The 17280-nt window shown below is 35.2% G+C and overlaps 1 protein-coding gene across 8 annotated transcripts in view; it reads right to left on the bottom strand.

Annotated features, from left to right (window-relative positions):
• Positions 1 to 17280, bottom strand: part of Cpeb3 (cytoplasmic polyadenylation element binding protein 3) — a 180548-nt gene that overhangs the window by 73990 nt on the left and 89278 nt on the right. For 2 of the 8 annotated variants that reach the window (XM_077798710.1, XM_026397360.2), the window contains exon 5: positions 6993 to 7016. The exons of the other annotated variants lie outside the window; for them this stretch is intronic. In XM_077798710.1, coding sequence (XP_077654836.1) covers positions 6993 to 7016 — 24 coding nt within the window. The remainder of the gene's footprint in view (positions 1 to 6992; positions 7017 to 17280) is intronic. 8 annotated transcript variants of the gene reach the window in all.

Below are 17280 nucleotides of genomic sequence, written 5' to 3' on the forward strand. Positions count from 1 at the left end.
TTTACGAAAAATGGATTATGAGACATGACTCCCTCAAAACAAACAAAACACACAAAGAAAAAAATCAAAACAAAATCTTCCTGAAAGTAAAAACAGGTTTCAGCCTAGCTCTAGTCTATGACTCTGGACAAGATAGTCAACTTATCTGTATTTGCATAATGACACAATTGAACTAGATGAAAGGCTTTTAAATCTCTGAAGACAGCAGAATCCCCTATATCACACAGAAATCTTACATAACAAAAATAGGTCTTAGCCAGGCATGGTGGTAAATGCCTGTAATCCCAGCAACATGGGTGGCTGAAGCAGGAGGATTGAAAATTGGAGACCAGGGCTGGGGTTATGGCTCAGTAGTACAGCACTTGCCTTGCACATGTGAGACCTTGGGTTTGATCCTCAGCACCACATTAAAAATAAATAAATAAAAAGGTATTGTGTCCAACTACAAGTAAAAAATGAATATTAAAAAAAAATTAGAGGCCAGCCTGGGAAACGCCATCTCAAAAAGGGGGGTTCCTAAGGGTGTAGCTCAGTGATAGAACTCCCTTGGGTTAAATATCCAGTACCACACAAAAGAATAAAAACTAGATCTTATCTTGTATTAAAATGTATATAGTATGCACCACAAATCTAATGTATTTACAAGTGAAGTCTTGACATCTTCCCTCAACCTATTCTTTCCCAGTCCAGTTTCAATATGTGGCATCATATTTGTCTAAAATTGCTCAAGTCAGAACCTCAATTTTCTAGTTTTCTTCTTACTTGTCACATTCATCAAAATGATGTCATCTGTTAAGTACCACTGTTGATTCTATTCTTCAGAATATTTATTTTGTTTACTTCTTTCCAATCACACTGCCATCACTCTATGCTAACTACCATTCTCTCTTGCCTAGACTACTGACATCATCTCCTAAATGGGTAACCCACTTTTCTTCCCATTCCACTCCAAGCAGCAATCAGACTGCGGTTTCAAAAACATAAATCCAATCACTTGACCCTGATTTAAAGATTTCCTCTTGTACTTGGACCAAGCTCAAAATCCTTACCAGAAGCTAAAGTCCAGCAAGATCAAATTCCCTTCCTTCCTCCAAACTCATCTTAAGACACCCTCCTCCCTCATCTACCAAGATTCGGTCATTCTAAAGGAAACCCTTTCTTGCCTCAAGCCTTTAAAAAGAAAGTCTTAGTGAAATATAATTCACGTGTCATACAATTCACAATTGAAACCACCAGCAGTCACTCTCCATCTTCCCCCAACATCTAGGCAACCAATAATCTCCTTTTTGTCTCCATAGTTTTTTCTATTCTAGACATTTCACATAAAAGGAATCACATGATATGTAACCTTTTATGATTTAGTATAAACTTTTCAAGGTTTATCTATGTTGCAGCATGTATCACAACCTTCCCTCAATCCTTTAACACATGCAGTTCCTTCAATCTTTCCCTTTTAAAATACCCATATTATAATGCCTGGAATTTCCTTTAAACATTCCAGGGAAAAAAGGAAGAGCAAATAGGTGAAAGAAAAATGGGCAAAAATAGTGATAATCATTGAAGCCAAGTGATGGGTACAACAGGGTTCACTAAACTATTCTGTTTGTGTATGTTTGAAATTTTCCATAATAAAAATAAATTTAAGACACATGTCTCTCTATCCTTTGAGTTTCAGTGTAAGTATCACCTCTTCAGAGGTAACTTTCCTTCCTTAAAGGAATTCCTCCACTCTTTCTTGCCTGGTACTTATCACAACTTTTAAGAATAAAAATACTTGTTTCATTTATTTGGGTTGATTCTTTCTTTTACTAGAGTGAACACTGAAAAAGGCCAGAGACAATGTTTAGAGATTACAATGTAGGCATGCAAACACTTCATGAATGGACTTTGGGTGGAAGGTCTAGAACTCCCCCTTCATTCTTTCTTTTGGCTCCTCCCACACAAGTGAAAAACTAGTGATCTTATTCCCCTCACTATCTTCTGTGCTCAAAGCTTCCTATTACTAGGATGAGCAGCACCATTTTAAGATATTACAGTCATGAACAATCAGGAAGCTCTTCAAATTATGTCCATGTTTTACTCCAGAACCATCCATATCTTTAAATAAACAAGCTCAAATAACTGGTTTGAATTTGTAGGATGGCATATTTGTACCATGATCTCTTCAGAATAACTGATCATTCCTCCCCTGAGCAGACTTTTGACAGAAAGACTTGACCTCAACTCAGTATACAAGTTTGTTTTATTGTACTTTAGAACTTTAATTATCAATTAAGTCATTAATTAATATCAGTAGATTTTCATGAACTAAGTATATGCAGAAGCACATTTGTAACAAGAACTCTTTATATTTGCTGATGTACATTGTTTCAAAGGATCTTTTAGGGCTAGCAATGTAGTTCAGGGATAAGGTACTTGCTTAGCAGGTGTACTCCAGTATTTCAAAAAAATTATATTTTCCTTATTGCTCTATAACTAGGAAATCCCATTCAATATCAGGAGCACTGGTATAGGGGAGGTACACACTTAGCATGCATGAAGCCATGGATTCAGTCCTCAGCACCAAAATAGAAAAAAGAAAAAAAATCACTGGCACAGCCAACATGTTCAGTTCACACACATACAGACAAGAGTCATATAGAAATAACAATAAAAAATCTCACACCATGTGAAATGAAAAATACAACATATATTAAATGTGTACACAAAGATCTTGGATGACACTACTCAAAAGACTTGTTTCAAATATGGATTACAATTGTATATGAGAATACATATTAAAGCTTGTTAAAGAAAGAATATTCCTAAAAGAAAATGCTGAGATTCGTTGGTGCAACAAAAAGGAATTATCTTCTGGAACAAAATTAAAATGAATATCAATGAGAAAACTAAATAAATACATAAAGCTGATATTAACTTTCACATCTATTCTTCTCCTTCTCTACTACTATTTTACCTATATTACTACAAGTATTTGGTGTGCACCCTCAACACTTCCATCCAAGTCTTTAGCTGATGCCCAAGTTTCCTGCAGTCACTACTCATATCATGAAACTCTATTTCAAAAGCCTTCAATGTCTATGTCCAAGAGTCTCATCCTTTGTTTCAAAAACCATTCATCAAGGAAGCATAGACCATTTTCACTGCCAACTTGTCCTCTCCAGCTGGCCCCATGCACACACTCAGGGACATATGCTCCAAGCATCTGGTCATGCCAATCCCACCTCTAAAGCTTTCTTCTCAGTTGAATAACATACTAGAATGCTTGCTTCACATTCCTCTTCCATCATCCAAATAGTTCGTGAAATTCTACCTATTTCAGGAAACTTTTTCCAGGTTTATCAAGTAAGGTGTAAGATTCCAATGGCCTAATTCTTGCTGATAGAACTCAAAACTTTCACATATATTTCCATTACTTTCTATTCCTAAAAGATTTATAAGCACGTGTAACACATAGAATATGAGTTCTAGTCTTAATCATAGGTAGAATGAAGTAACACATCAGCAAGTTTATTTTTTATACATTTTTGGTGCAAGTCTAAATGTTAATTGGAAGAAGCTGGGAATAGTGGTGCATGCCTATAATCCCAAATACTCAGAAGGCTGAGACAGGAGGATAGCAAGTTCAAGGCCAGCCTCAGCAATTTAGCAAGGCTCTTAGCAACTTAGTGAAACCCTGTTTCAAAATAAAAAATAAAAAGAGCCTGGGATGTAGCTCAGTAGTTAAATGCCCCTAGATTCAATCCCTGTTATGAAACAAAACAAAACAAAAAAGGTAATTGGAAGAAAGAGCAAACATCATTTTAATCCTGATCACCTGAATAAATGAGCATGAGGAAGCCTGTCAGTTCATCAAAATTACACTATGCAGAGTCCACATGAGTATATCTTAGGGAATGGGAATGTTAGAGATGAGGTGTATGTGCTCCATCCCAAGTGGCTACATCATTATATTTAAGGAACATGACTCTTCTTCTTTTTTAGATTTGGGGGGTTACTAAGCATGAAACAAACATTCTCACTTTCAAAATTCAGTCTTTCAATGTTTCCCCCTCCTCCTTTCTTTCTGTCTCCATTCCCTGGCTGATCTATAACTATCAAATTTCAGACTTATAGAGAGCAGACATCACATCATTGACATACATAGTATAGTGTTTTGTGAAAATAAAAATACGACATTTGAAAGCAATTAAGTCAAACTTTACAAATACATGTGGAGAAGGTAATACAGAAAAAAGAATACCCAGTGGCTCGGGAATTTATTTTGAGAAGGGATCTCAAAATAAAAAATAAAAAGGGCTGCAAATGTGGCTCGGTGGTTAAGTGCCTCTAGGTTCAATCCCTGGTACCAAGAAACAAAACAAAACAAAAGTAATGTTTTCAGGAGCTTGGAAACTACACAATTTTATACTTTGTGTGTGTGTATGTGTTGCTGGGGATCAAACCCAGGGCCCTGTACATGTGAAGCAAGCATTCTACCAACTGAGCTATATCCCAGCCCTGATTTTATACTCTTTATGTCTATAATCTAATGTGCTATTATTTACAAAAATAAGATAATTATTATTGTGTTTTAGAGAAGGGGTCTTGCTATGTGGCCAAGACTAGCCCCAAATCCTGGGCTCAAGGGAGCCTCCTGCCTCAGCCTCTGGAGTAGATGGGACTACAAGGAATGCCACTGCATCCAGCTAATAAAATAATTTTTAAAAATTTATGATACTGGGCTGAGAATATAACTCAGTGATAGAGCACCTAGCATTCATGAGGCCCTGGGTTCAATCCCCAATACTACTAAATAAATAAATAATAAATATAATTTAAAACTAAAAATATGATGCCAAACTCAGTTCTACATAGATGTAAGGGTGTTTGATATTTCAAAATAATTCTAATGAATGAGCATTTAATATAGGCTAATATACATAGGGCATAGTGCTAGGCATAAGAGACAACTGTCTATCAAAGAATTTATCTCCAGTTGAACAGTCAGGGCATAGAAAAGAAAAGTGCAAAGCAACAGAAAGAGAGAAAAAACTGTCCTCAAGGCCACTGGCAAAGTTTCCTAGAAAGCATAAGTCCTGAATTGGGCTTAAACTAGTGAAATAATAGGTTATACAAGTAGATGAAAGTATGCCAGAAAGTAAGAAAACATGGACTGGTCAGGGGGAGAGAAGGAGGTAAAAATGAGAGATAATGAAACAGGGAGGGACCAGATCACGGGAACCCTGCATGAGGAAGAATATGGGTGATATGGACAAAAGAGATTAGGCACTAGAAATGGAACAGCAGAAACAAAAGCAGTAGAAAAGAGAAGCACAAGGCTGGAGAAACTAGAGGTGAAATCTTAACAAGATCTGGTGACTGATTAATATGTGAGAAGAGGAGAGGCCAGTCCCTGTTTATTTTCCAAGTGAAATGGTCCATTTCCTATTCCTTCTTAACAGTGATCATTTTTCTAGCATAAAAAAGCATAGTACAGAATGATTTTAATAATATCTCTAGCTTTAACTTTTAAAATTTAAAAATAAGAAAAGCAAAAAATTTAATGTTATTAATTTCTACAGTTGAGAAATAACAAAAAGTAGAAATATTTTTCCACATGATGATGTTGAAAAGCAAAGCAATTAGATGGTTCTAACATACATTCAACAAATATTTACCATGGAATAATAATACAATACTATAAATTTAACATCATTATCTTTTCTTTGAGACAACTATGAAGTCAGAGACAGCCTGATAAATGGTAAACATTTAGCAAATAAGGAATCAAAACACAAATTTCAGTCTTGGCTCTGGGTTTTAACTTGAGGTCACACAGCAAGTAAATTACTTCCCCAGCTTCTGCAAATGAGCGCCAAAGCATCTTACATTTATGAAATGTTTTTGATTTATTTTCTTGTCCTTTTTTAAAAACCAGAACTTCATTGATATTCTGAAGTTGGACAAGATTGGTTTTGTTTCTTCATAATTTACTAATGAAGACACCAGATCTAAGTGATAAGGCAATGATTACAACGTAGGTATTTGGCCTGATGTTCTCCTATATTCTTTCCACTACACTAAGCTTTCCCTAGCTACTTCCTAAACTTACTTGAAAAAAAATACAGATATGGAAATGCTTTAGAAAGGCTACAGCATTACACAAATCGAAATTAAATTGCTTCATTCAGAAATTACCAGGAAAGAACACAGGTTTTATAGGGACTTAAGCCCATTTTGATACACCTCTTTAAGTAAAATAACACATTATAGGTAAAGACTTTGAAAGGCACTCACCCCTGCAGATAAGAGCCCCTAAAATTTAAGCTTTGGGGTAAATTTGCTCTTGGATGTGGCAAAATAAATAAATAAGTTAATAAATAAATCACCAGTCAACCTGAGATCAAAAAACACCTTCTAAAACCTACCCTCTGTCTTTTAAGCAGTATTAAGTAGTTTGAAAATAGAAACAAATTGAGTCAGGCATAGTGGCACACGCCTATAATTTCAGCAACTGAGGCTGAGGCAGGAGAACTGTACATTTGAAGCCAGCCTGGACAAATTAGCGAAACCCTCAGCAACTTAACAAGATCCTATCTCAAAATATACAAAGTACTGAAGATGTAGGTGAGTGGTAAAGCAACCCTGGGTTCAATCCAGTGTACCCCCAACTCAAAAAAGGAACAGAACATAGTGAATACAAGGCAAAAAAATACATATGCTTGGCCTTTTATTTCCTCACATTTATTCACAATAAGCCAGAAAACAAAATTTCCAGGTAGAAAAAATCTTCTCCATACCTTTATTAGGCTTAAAAGAACAAATTACCAACAAACAGTAAAAGTCATTGTAATGAAAGTAATAAATTAATTACTTTGCTAAAATAATTAAGTTAAAACATCACACCATATAACAATTTTTGTTTTATACACACAGGGATTAAATACACACACACTCATATTTACTCACAATTTGGCAAGCAAAAGATCTCATTAAAAAAATTTTTTTACCTCGTCTCCGCCCATAGCTCCTGGCTGCATGTAAACACAGAAGAAAACCATGGGTATTTGTATCAAAATGGTGAATTTAGAAATTAAAAAATATATATATCTGCACAAACCTCTTTTAAGAATTTTTGGAATTATTAATCTGGAGATACTGTTCAACTTGAGTATAAACATACTATATTTAAAAAAAAAACTTTTATGTAAGACAAGATATATCACAATATTAAAGAGAAATTCAACTGGAAGTAGCAGCCACTGGAACAGAAACAATGGATTTTCAAGTTTCATATGTCTTATAAGGATTTATATTGGGGCTTATTATCTATATCAGATATAGATATGAGTTTCTTTTTTAAATTTTGATTTGTAAATATTCATTTGCACTTTATATTTCCAACAGACATGACTCAAAGAAAAAATGCATTCTAAATAACTAAAAATTGTGGCATATGGTAGTCTTTCTGAATCTCTTACCACACACACACCCACACCCACACCCACACCCACACACATACTTCATAGATGCCTCTGGAAAATACATTGGAAATTTAAATACAATGGGCTCTTGCTGTATAGAATGTGCTTCTGCAAAATTTTCAGTGGATTTTCTCCTATTTTCTCCATTAATTTCCATACATATCACAAACGGGAGAAAACATTACCATGTACATCTATAAAACAAACTGAAAAAGTAGGAAGGAATTAAAGAACTGGATTCATCTCAGGCCTTCATAATACAGTACTTTGAAGGTTTTCTTTGCCTTCAAAACTGGAGGCCTACAGAATTCATTGTTACAATGCTTAACAGAGCTGACTATGGTATCACATATTGCTTAAAGAACTTGTCATCTAAAATGATTTCCAGCAGCACATGGTAGCACACACCTATAATCTCAGCAACTCAGGAGGCTGAGGCAGAAGAATCTCAAATTCAAGGACAGCCTGGGCAACTTAGCAAAACTCTAACCAGAAGATGAAGAGGAAGAGGAGGAAGAAGAGGAGGAGGAAGAATGATGAGGAAGAGGAGAGGATGAAGAATTAGTGGCTGTCCTGTAATGATGTGTGTGGAGTGTGTGTGTGTGTGTGTTTGTGTGTGTGTGTGTGTGTGTGTGTGTGTGTGTGTGTTCAGGCAACTGTTTTGCTAAGAATGTGAATTTAAGTGCAGCTCAATATTAGCTTCAGTATAAAAACTGTATACAGATTTTTGTATAGTGGCTAAGATTCTTTGTAGAGGAAATACATTTTAAAAAATTTAGATTGTAGCTTTTTGAAGGGCTACTACATACAGTTATATTTTAAAGCTTCTGGTGTTGAATGTTCCTAAATATTTAATGGTTTCTTTAATTTCTTGTGTATGGTAGCACAGCAAACTGGTAGGAATTAGTAAATTTGGGGGTTTTTAGGATATTGCATTTTGGTGTTTTTTGTTTGTTTGTTTTTTTATTGTGGGGCTGGGGCTGTGGTTCAGTAGTAGAGTGCTCTCCTAGCATGTGCGAGGCCCTGGGTTCCATCCTCAGCACCACATAAAAAAATAAGTAAATAAAATAAAGGCATTGTGTCCAACTACACCTAAAAAAATTGTAATAAAATCATGTATATTATTTCTATTGTCTTTGTCTTAATATGCTGAATTAGTTTTCCCTTTAAAAAATTTATGCCCAATAGTTCTTAGATACAGTAGAGTAAGGTAAAATGTTTTAAATTTTGAAATTCAGATCTGGAATTTAATACACTTTAAGAAGTTCATGAACTTTCAAAGAAAGATTACGCTGTGTGCTTGATAGTTATATTCATTTATTAGGTAACTTGTCCCCCACCCGCTCTGGCCTTAAGAAACTTTATGTAGCTAGGATGGTAAATTCTAAAATGTAAACATTTGATTTTTTAAAAAAAATTAGTTTTTTATTAAGTTCAAGGTAGAATACCCGAGTAGATTTTGAATTATATCTGAAATCTCGGATCTTAAATTTAGAATTCCAGATAACTAGCCTAAGAAGTATTTAAGATGGCTGTGATATTCCCTGACTAATCTAAATTTCACTACGATTTGTATTTTAGAGGGGATAGCATTTATTTTAGGAATGCTTATTGAGGAGGCAGCAGTTAACTTGTAAATTGATATAAGAGTTATTAGTGAAAGTTGATCATCTATAGACTAGATATCTACAGAAGTCTTTGTTGACGGTTTGACTATCTTGATTACCTAAGGTTTTGTTTTTTTTTCTTTTAGAAGAAAATTGAGGATTCAACCCAGAGTCACTTAACCACTGAGTCATGTCCCCATCCCATTTTTGTTTTGTTTAGAGGCAGGGTCTCATTATGTCCTTAGGGTCTTGCTAAGTTGCTGAGGTTGGTCTTAAACTTGCAATCCTGCCTCAGTCTTGTGAGTGGCTGGGATTACAGGTGTGCACTACCTTACCCGGCAAGATTCTCACTGATCATAAAATGAAAATTTGTTTTCAGGTGTTAGGTGACTTAGTACATTAAATTATTTGGGGTAATGTATTTCAGATGCATACCCTAGTGTAGGGCTTCCCATTTCCCTAACTCTATAGAAATAGTAACTTTGATCCTATTTTTTCCCATTTGTAATATGGGGTAAATACCTACTTCACAGTGTTTTAATGATGAAAATTTTATAAAGTACTTCAAAATAACACCCAATGCACAGAAAAGATGTTAAACGGAACTTGTTAAAATCTAAATATAGAAATTTTGTGTTAATTTTTATATCTATAGATTAGACCCACAAAGCTGTCCTATTGGGTTTGTCCCCTATCTTTGGGAGACTGACATTTTGTTGTATGTAGTTTGAGAACGCCCAATTGAATCAATAGCAAATCAAGCTTTGAAATGGGTCCTGCCTAGCTCATCTTTGAAATACGAATTTCAGATCTGAGAGACTAAAAAAAAAAAATGGCTGGGGTGTAAGTCTAGCTCAGTAGGAAACAATCCCTGAGTTCAATCCCTAGTATAAAAATAAATTAAAATTTTCAGAGTAGAAAGACAAATTTAAAACCTCGGATTCTATAAACAAGAATTCCATTTAGTCTATTTCTTAAAGCATGACATAAAATTAGCTTACACTGAAAAAGGGGGATAATTTGGAATTAAACTTATAGTGTAAAATAGTAAGCAGTAAAACAACTAATTCTAAAGAAAAAAATCTGATTTTTCAGCCACAAGGTTGAAATACTACTATGTCAATCTCATCTTCCACCACTTTCTACTTTTTTTCAGACATCATACTTGCCCTCAACTTCACCCCTTTAATCTCTTCACTTTCCTACTATTCATATTAAAAACAATCATCCAGTTCAAGTCCTATTTTTTCCCTGACTACTCCCATAATGCAGCCCTCAAGGGAAAAAATCTCTTCTGAATTTACAAAGTTATTACTGTTTGCATCATTTACAAAGGAGGTACATTCCAAAAAAATTTAAGGGACTTTTATGCTTTTTATTATTTGGAATCCAAGTTAGCTTCCTAGCTTGAGCCGGAAAAACTTTGCTTCAACTATAATAATAGGAATAAATTAAAATAGACAACACTTAAGAAGAAAAGAAATAATTTTGACATTCTATCATTTGTCTCTTTGTCCCTTCCTCCCATCCCCAATGATGTCATGCTGCCTGACACCCACTGAAAAATCTGTACTGAGCAAATAAAATACTCTGTTCAAAATTACTCATCTCTGTTCTAAACAATTTCCACTTTTTTGTTTGTTTTTTCATCAACTCTGACTTTTGGCCAAATAATCAATGAAAAAGAATTTGATTGCAATACTAAGGTACAAACTGACTCATTGGATCTTAGCATCCTTAAAGGATAAATGAGAATGCTATTCACTCAAGTCTTCAACTGCCAAACATTCATTCTGTTCACTTTGTGTAATACAGAACACAAAGTGAACAGATGCAGACAGGCTTGAGTATGGGAAGGAACACCCTGAATTGGGGAGAGGAAGACCTACCTGGAAGTTTTAACCAAATTTCCTTAAACAGTTCAGGATTTTTACAGGTTTGTATCTTTTCTCATTTCTGAACAAAGACTGTAAACAGCCTGGGACTTTGATATTTAAGGAGGCAGGATGGCATATGGAAAAGACAGTCAATTTATGAACAGCCTAGATTTATTTTCAACCCTCACTGTGTAATTTAATTATGTGATACCTTGGTTCTGATTTGAGTATTTTATTTATGATTGCTGTAGTGATCATTTTTATGGAATGTAATGCTTTCTACATACCAGGAACAATAATCATGCATGTTAATATCATTAATACATCATACAACTTTATAAGTATTCTTATTAACCTTTTTTTCAGATTAAGAAAAAGGGACAGAGAAAGGTTAAATATCTTTTCAAAATCATATAGGTAGAAGTAAGGGATCTGGAATAAGAAGCTAAGCAGTATGACCCAGAGTCCACACTTTTTTATAGTATTAAATTACAGGGGGCAAGGTTCATATCTTGTATTCCTTTTATGTCCTCTAATAAACCTGCAGAAAGGTCTACTCCAAGTTGGTACTCAACAAATACCCTATTAGTTGAGTGTACAATCCAGGGAGGGAGTGATACATGAGGTAACAGACTTTCGAATGTAGGCCAACTCTGATGATAGTTTAAAATTTGATAAAGTTGCTCAGATTTAAGATCATCTGCAAATAGTACAGTTAGATCAAACTCTTCCCGTAGATAATAAACACCAAAGAAAGAAACATGGAGATACAAAAAGCAGTGCTTTCCCTTGGAAATAAGTATTATTTTAAAATAAGAGAGACCAGTGGCTGGGTGCAGTGGTACATGCCTATAATTCCAGCGGTTTGGGAGGCTGACCACAGGAGGACTGGAAGTTCAAAGCCAGCCTCAGCAATTTAGCAAGGCCCTAAGCAACTCAGTGAGACCCTGTCTTGAAATAAAACACAAAAAAGGGTTGGGAATGTGGCTCAATGGTTGAGTGCTTGCCTTCAATGCACAAGGCCCTGGGTTCTAATCATCTATACCAAAAAATCCATACTTTACATTAGGGTTCACTCTTGGTAATTGGGTTTCAACAAATGCATCCATCATCATAGTACAATATAGAGAAGTTTCACTATCTTAAATAGCCTCTGTGTTGCTGTGCAATGTGGTGTATACCTGTAATCCCAGCTAAGAGGATCAGAAGTTCAAGTATAGCCTGGGCAAGTTAGCAAGACTCTATTTCAAAATATAAAATAAAAATGGCTGGAGGCAGGTAGCTCAGAGGTAGAACACTCCTGATTCCAACCTCCAATACCACAAGAAGAAGAAAGAAAAAGTCCTCTATGTTCCCCCCATCCCTTAGCTTCTAGCAGCAACTGATATTGTCTCCATAGTTTTGCCTTTTCCAGAATGCCATACAGTTGGAATCATACAGTATGGAGCCTTTTCAGATTGGCTTCTTTCACTGAAAAATATGCACTTAAGGTTCCTCTGTATTTGATAACTCATTTCTTTTTAGCACTGAATAACATTCTGTTATCTAGATTAATCATAGTTTATTTTTCCATTGACCTACTAAAAGACATCTTGGTTGCCTCCAAGATTTGGAAATTATGAAAACAAGATTTTTATCTTAATTTAATTATTTTCTGTCAGTTCTAGGGATTGAACCCAGGGGCTAGACAAATGCTCTACCACTGAGCTACATCCCCAGGCCAAATTTGGCAATTATGAATAAAACTGCTATGAATATCCATGTGCAGGTTTTAGTTGGATGTGTTTTCAACTCCTTTGTATGAAGACCAAACAGTGTACCTGCTGGATCTAATAGTAAATGCATGTTTAATTTTTTAGGAAACTGCCAAACTGCTAACCTAGTTTATAAATCAAAATTCATTCTTCTGTTACATGAATTCATCTGAATTTGCCAAAGTCTAAGCAAAAAAAAAATCATACACATATCCTACCACAGAGATTCAAAAAATGAGAAAGAAAAGACAGAGAGGGGGAAGGAGAAAGGAAAAGGAAAGGTATGGTTAGGTAGACAGACACAATCACTTTATTATGGATCCTAATAGTTTTAAAAACTTAAGCAGAACACCTGGAATGCTGTGCCTGATGAAAATACCTTACTTAAAGTAAGTTCCTTCCATTTCCTCTTTGATTCTTGATTTTAGCCCAATAATTCTCAAACTAGGCAAATTATAATTGAGAAGATCAATTTCTCCATAAACAACATAAATATAACAGGTAAAAATGATGCTTACAAGGATGTAATACATTTTTACCTGCTACATCCATATAAATTACTTGGACACTTAAATTTTTCTTTCCCTTCCATTTTCTCTTTGCTTCTTAGTGATTTTTCTTAGGAAAAATCTCCTTACCATTTCATTTGCAAACCTAAAAAGTAACACTAATAATCAACAAGCATAATACTGAAATATAAAGTATAGAGACTGAGATACTTTATAAGGAACAAGGAATCCTTTAAAGTAAAATATCTTCAATCTTGAGGCATGCTGCTGAAAAAACAGAAAATAATCTACTAATAATTGATTATGCTCCAGGTACTGTGTTTAATATGTCTCATCTGATTCCCAAAACGACTATCATTACAAGAGGAAAAAAAAGAGAGTAAGAAAAGTCCTAAGAATTCTAATCACATAACAGAGTATTTTGTGTTTTATCTGACTGATCTGTCCAAATCAGGTCTGTAGCTGCCTGTTGCAGAGGTATGCATGTAAATATCTAGCAGCTTTTTTCAACAAACCATCATCTCTGAACCACTAATCCAAAATCTCATCAGGTATCTTCAAACTTTATACAAATATCAATTTCTAACTAGTCAGGACAGCCAATACTGGCCAATTAGAAATTTATGAACCCCAAAACAATGTAGGGAATTATACAGAGAGAAGAGTAGGTGAGCAAAATGGATGATGGTGTGTTCAGGAGGCTATACAGAACCAAATGTTGGGCCTCTCAGTCAAGTTCCTTAACTCCTCCTCCCCATCAATAAGACCCCTTTCAAGTGGGAAGAAGAGTTCCTTCATGGAGAAAAAACCTGGGAATTTGGGAAAGGCTCCAGCAGCATGGAGAAGCTACTCATTCCCTCCCTCCCTGCACGGCCCCTCAAAACCAGATTTTTCCTTTGTCTTGAACTTGAAAAAATTTTAGGGAACAATAAAAACAGACTACATCTTGTGGGAAGGAAAGAATACAAGAATGCACAGTATTGCATTTCTACTTGGTTTCCTCATGCTTAGATAGACAGTAGCAGAAAGTGGAGGCCACTGAATGTCTCAAGAGGTTACTAGTTCTAACTCTGGTCCTTCCCATCCACCCTTCACCTATCCTCCATATAACCACCTTTCATTCCAAACCAATTAAATTACGCTCTTGCCAGATATGGTGATACAGTGAAAAGCATTACATACTTAATCTTAACATTTGTAAAGAAGTTAATGTGTCTATTTACAAAAAAAAAAAAAAAAAAAAAAGACACAGGCAATGTGCCCTGAGATAATGTGCCCTTAGATCACTTAGCAAATAGGTAATAGATTCAAGATTTAAACCCAGGCTCTCTCCTTACTTTATTGTTTCCTTTGCTGAAAAAAAGATTTTTAATTTGAATCCATCCCATTTATTGATTCTTGATTTTACTTCTTGTGCTTTAGGAGTCTGGTTAAGGAAGTCAGATTCTAGGCCAACATGATGAAGATTTGGGCCTATTTTTTCTTCTATTGGGCACAGGTCTCTGTTCTAGTGCCGAAGTCTTTGATCCACTTTTAGTTGAGTTTTTGAAAACTGAGAGAGAGAGGTGTTTAATTTCATTTTGCTACATATGGATTTCCAGTTTTGCCAGCACCATTTGTTAGATCGCCATCTTTTCTCCAGTGAATGTTTTTGGCACCTTTGTCTAGTATGATATAACTGTATTTATGTGGGTTTGTCTCTGTGTCCCTTATTCTGTACCATTGGTCTAGAAGTCTATTTTGGTGCCAATACCATGCAGTTTTTATTACTATAGTTCTGTGGTACAGTTTAAGGTCTGGTATAGTGATGCCTCCTGCTTCACTTTTCTTGCTAAGGAATGCTTTAGCTATTCTGGGTCTCTTATTTTTACCAAATAAATTTCATGATTTTCTATTTCTATGAAGAATGTCATTGGAATTTTAATAAGAATTGCATTAAATCTGTATAACGCTTTTGGTAGTATGGCCATTTTGACAATATTAATTGTGCCTATCCAGGAGTATGGGAGATCTCTCCATCTTTTTGAAGTTTCCTTCAATTTCTTTCTTTAGTGTTCTGCAGTTTTCATTGTAGAGGTCTTTCACCTCTTTTGTTAGATTGATTCCCAGTTTTTTTTTTTTTTTGAGGCTATTGTGAATGCAGCAGTTTTCCTAATTTATCTTTCAGTGGATTCACTGCTGATGAATAGAAATGCATTTGATTCATGGGTGATTTTATATCTTGCTTCTTTGCTGAATTCATTTATTAATTCTAGAAGTTTTCTGGTGGAATTTTTTGGATCTTCTAGATATAGAATCATGTCATCAGCAAATAGTGATAGTTTCAGTTCTTCTTTACCTATGTGTATCCTTTTAATTTCTTTCTTTCATCAAATTGCTCTGGCTAAAGTTTCAAGGATGATGTTGAATAGAAGTGGTGAAAGAGGGGCTGGGGTTGTGGCTCAAGCGGTAGCGCGCTCGCCTCGCATGCGTGCGGCCCGGGTTCGATCCTCAGCACCACATACCAACAAAGATGTTGTGTCCGCCGAGAACTAAATAAAATAAATATTAAAAATTCTCTCTCTCTCTCCCCTCTCTCCTCTCTCACTCTCTCTTTAAAAAAAAAAAAAAAAAAAAAAGAAGTGGTGAAAGAGGATATCCTTGTCTTATTCCAGTTTTTAGCAGGTATGCTTTCAATTTTTCTCCATTTAAAATGATGCTGAACTTGGGTTTAGCATATATAGCGTTTACAATGTTTAGGTATGTTCCTACTATCCCTAGTTTTTCTAGTATTTTGAACGTGAAGGTGTGCTGTATTTTGACAAATGCTTTGTCTGCATCTATTGGGATGATCATATGATTCTTGTTTTTAAGTCTATTAATATGATATATTAGGTTTACTGATTTCCATATGTTGAACCAACCCTGCATCCCTGGAATAAATCCCACTTGATCATGGTGCATAATCTTTTTAATGTTTTTGTATGCGATTTGCCAGAATTTTATTGAGAATTTTTGCACCTATGTTCATCAGGGATATTGGTCTGAAGTTTTCTTTCCTTGATGTGTCTGTCTGATTTTGGTATCAGGGAGATAGTAGTCTCTAGGATATATAAAGAACTCAAAAAAGTTAACACCAAAAAAACAAATAACCCAATCCAAAATGGACTAAGGAACTGAACAGACACTTCACAGAAGAAGAAAAAATAGTAATACTCACACTAGATTAAGGGATTGATAGGCAGAATAATCTGTGTGTCCAAGTCTTAGATGGTTATTTGCTGGCTCTATTAAATCAGCAAGTTGTTTTACCTTTATTAGAAAATGAAGATGCTACCATGTTTTAAAGAGAGCTTCAAAAAAGATCAAATAAAAGAACATCACTCTCAAATTTTCTGCCAAAGTATCACAATGGTAGAGAAAAATGAATCATGGAGGGCTGGGGTTGTGGCTCAGTGGTAGAGCACTTGTCTAGCATGTATAAGGCACAGAGTTTGATACTCAGCACCACATACAAATAAATAAAAATCCATTGACAACTAAAAAAATATTCTAAAAAAATGAACCATGGAGCATTCTTAAAAACTTGCAGAAACCTAGTTATTTTAATTATTGTGAACAGTACCTTCAATAAACATGGGAGTACATAAATCCCTTTGAGAAACTCATTTCACTTCCTTCAGATATATACCAGTAGTAGAACTGCTGGGTCATGGGTCATGTGGTAGTTTTATTTTTAAGTTTTTGAGCATCTGCATAACCATCTGCCATATGGCTATACTAATTTATGTTCCTACCAACAGTGTATAAGGGTTCCCTTTCTCTACATCCTCACCAGTACTTGTTACCCTTTGTCTTTTTGATAATTGCCACTCAATATGGAATGAAGTGATATCTCCTTGTGGTTTTGATTTGTAATTCCCTGATGACGAATGATAATGAGCTTTTGTGTGTGTGTGTGTGTGTGTGTATTGGGTGGGGGTATTGGGGATTGAACCCAGGGGTGCTTTACCAGTGAACTACATCATCTGTGCTTTTTTTTTTTTTTTTGAGACAGGATACTGCTAAGTTGCTGAGAGTCTCACTAA

The sequence above is a fragment of the Urocitellus parryii genome, chromosome 5 (genome assembly GCF_045843805.1).
Source record: "Urocitellus parryii isolate mUroPar1 chromosome 5, mUroPar1.hap1, whole genome shotgun sequence".
NCBI classification, from domain to species: Eukaryota; Metazoa; Chordata; class Mammalia; order Rodentia; family Sciuridae; genus Urocitellus; species Urocitellus parryii.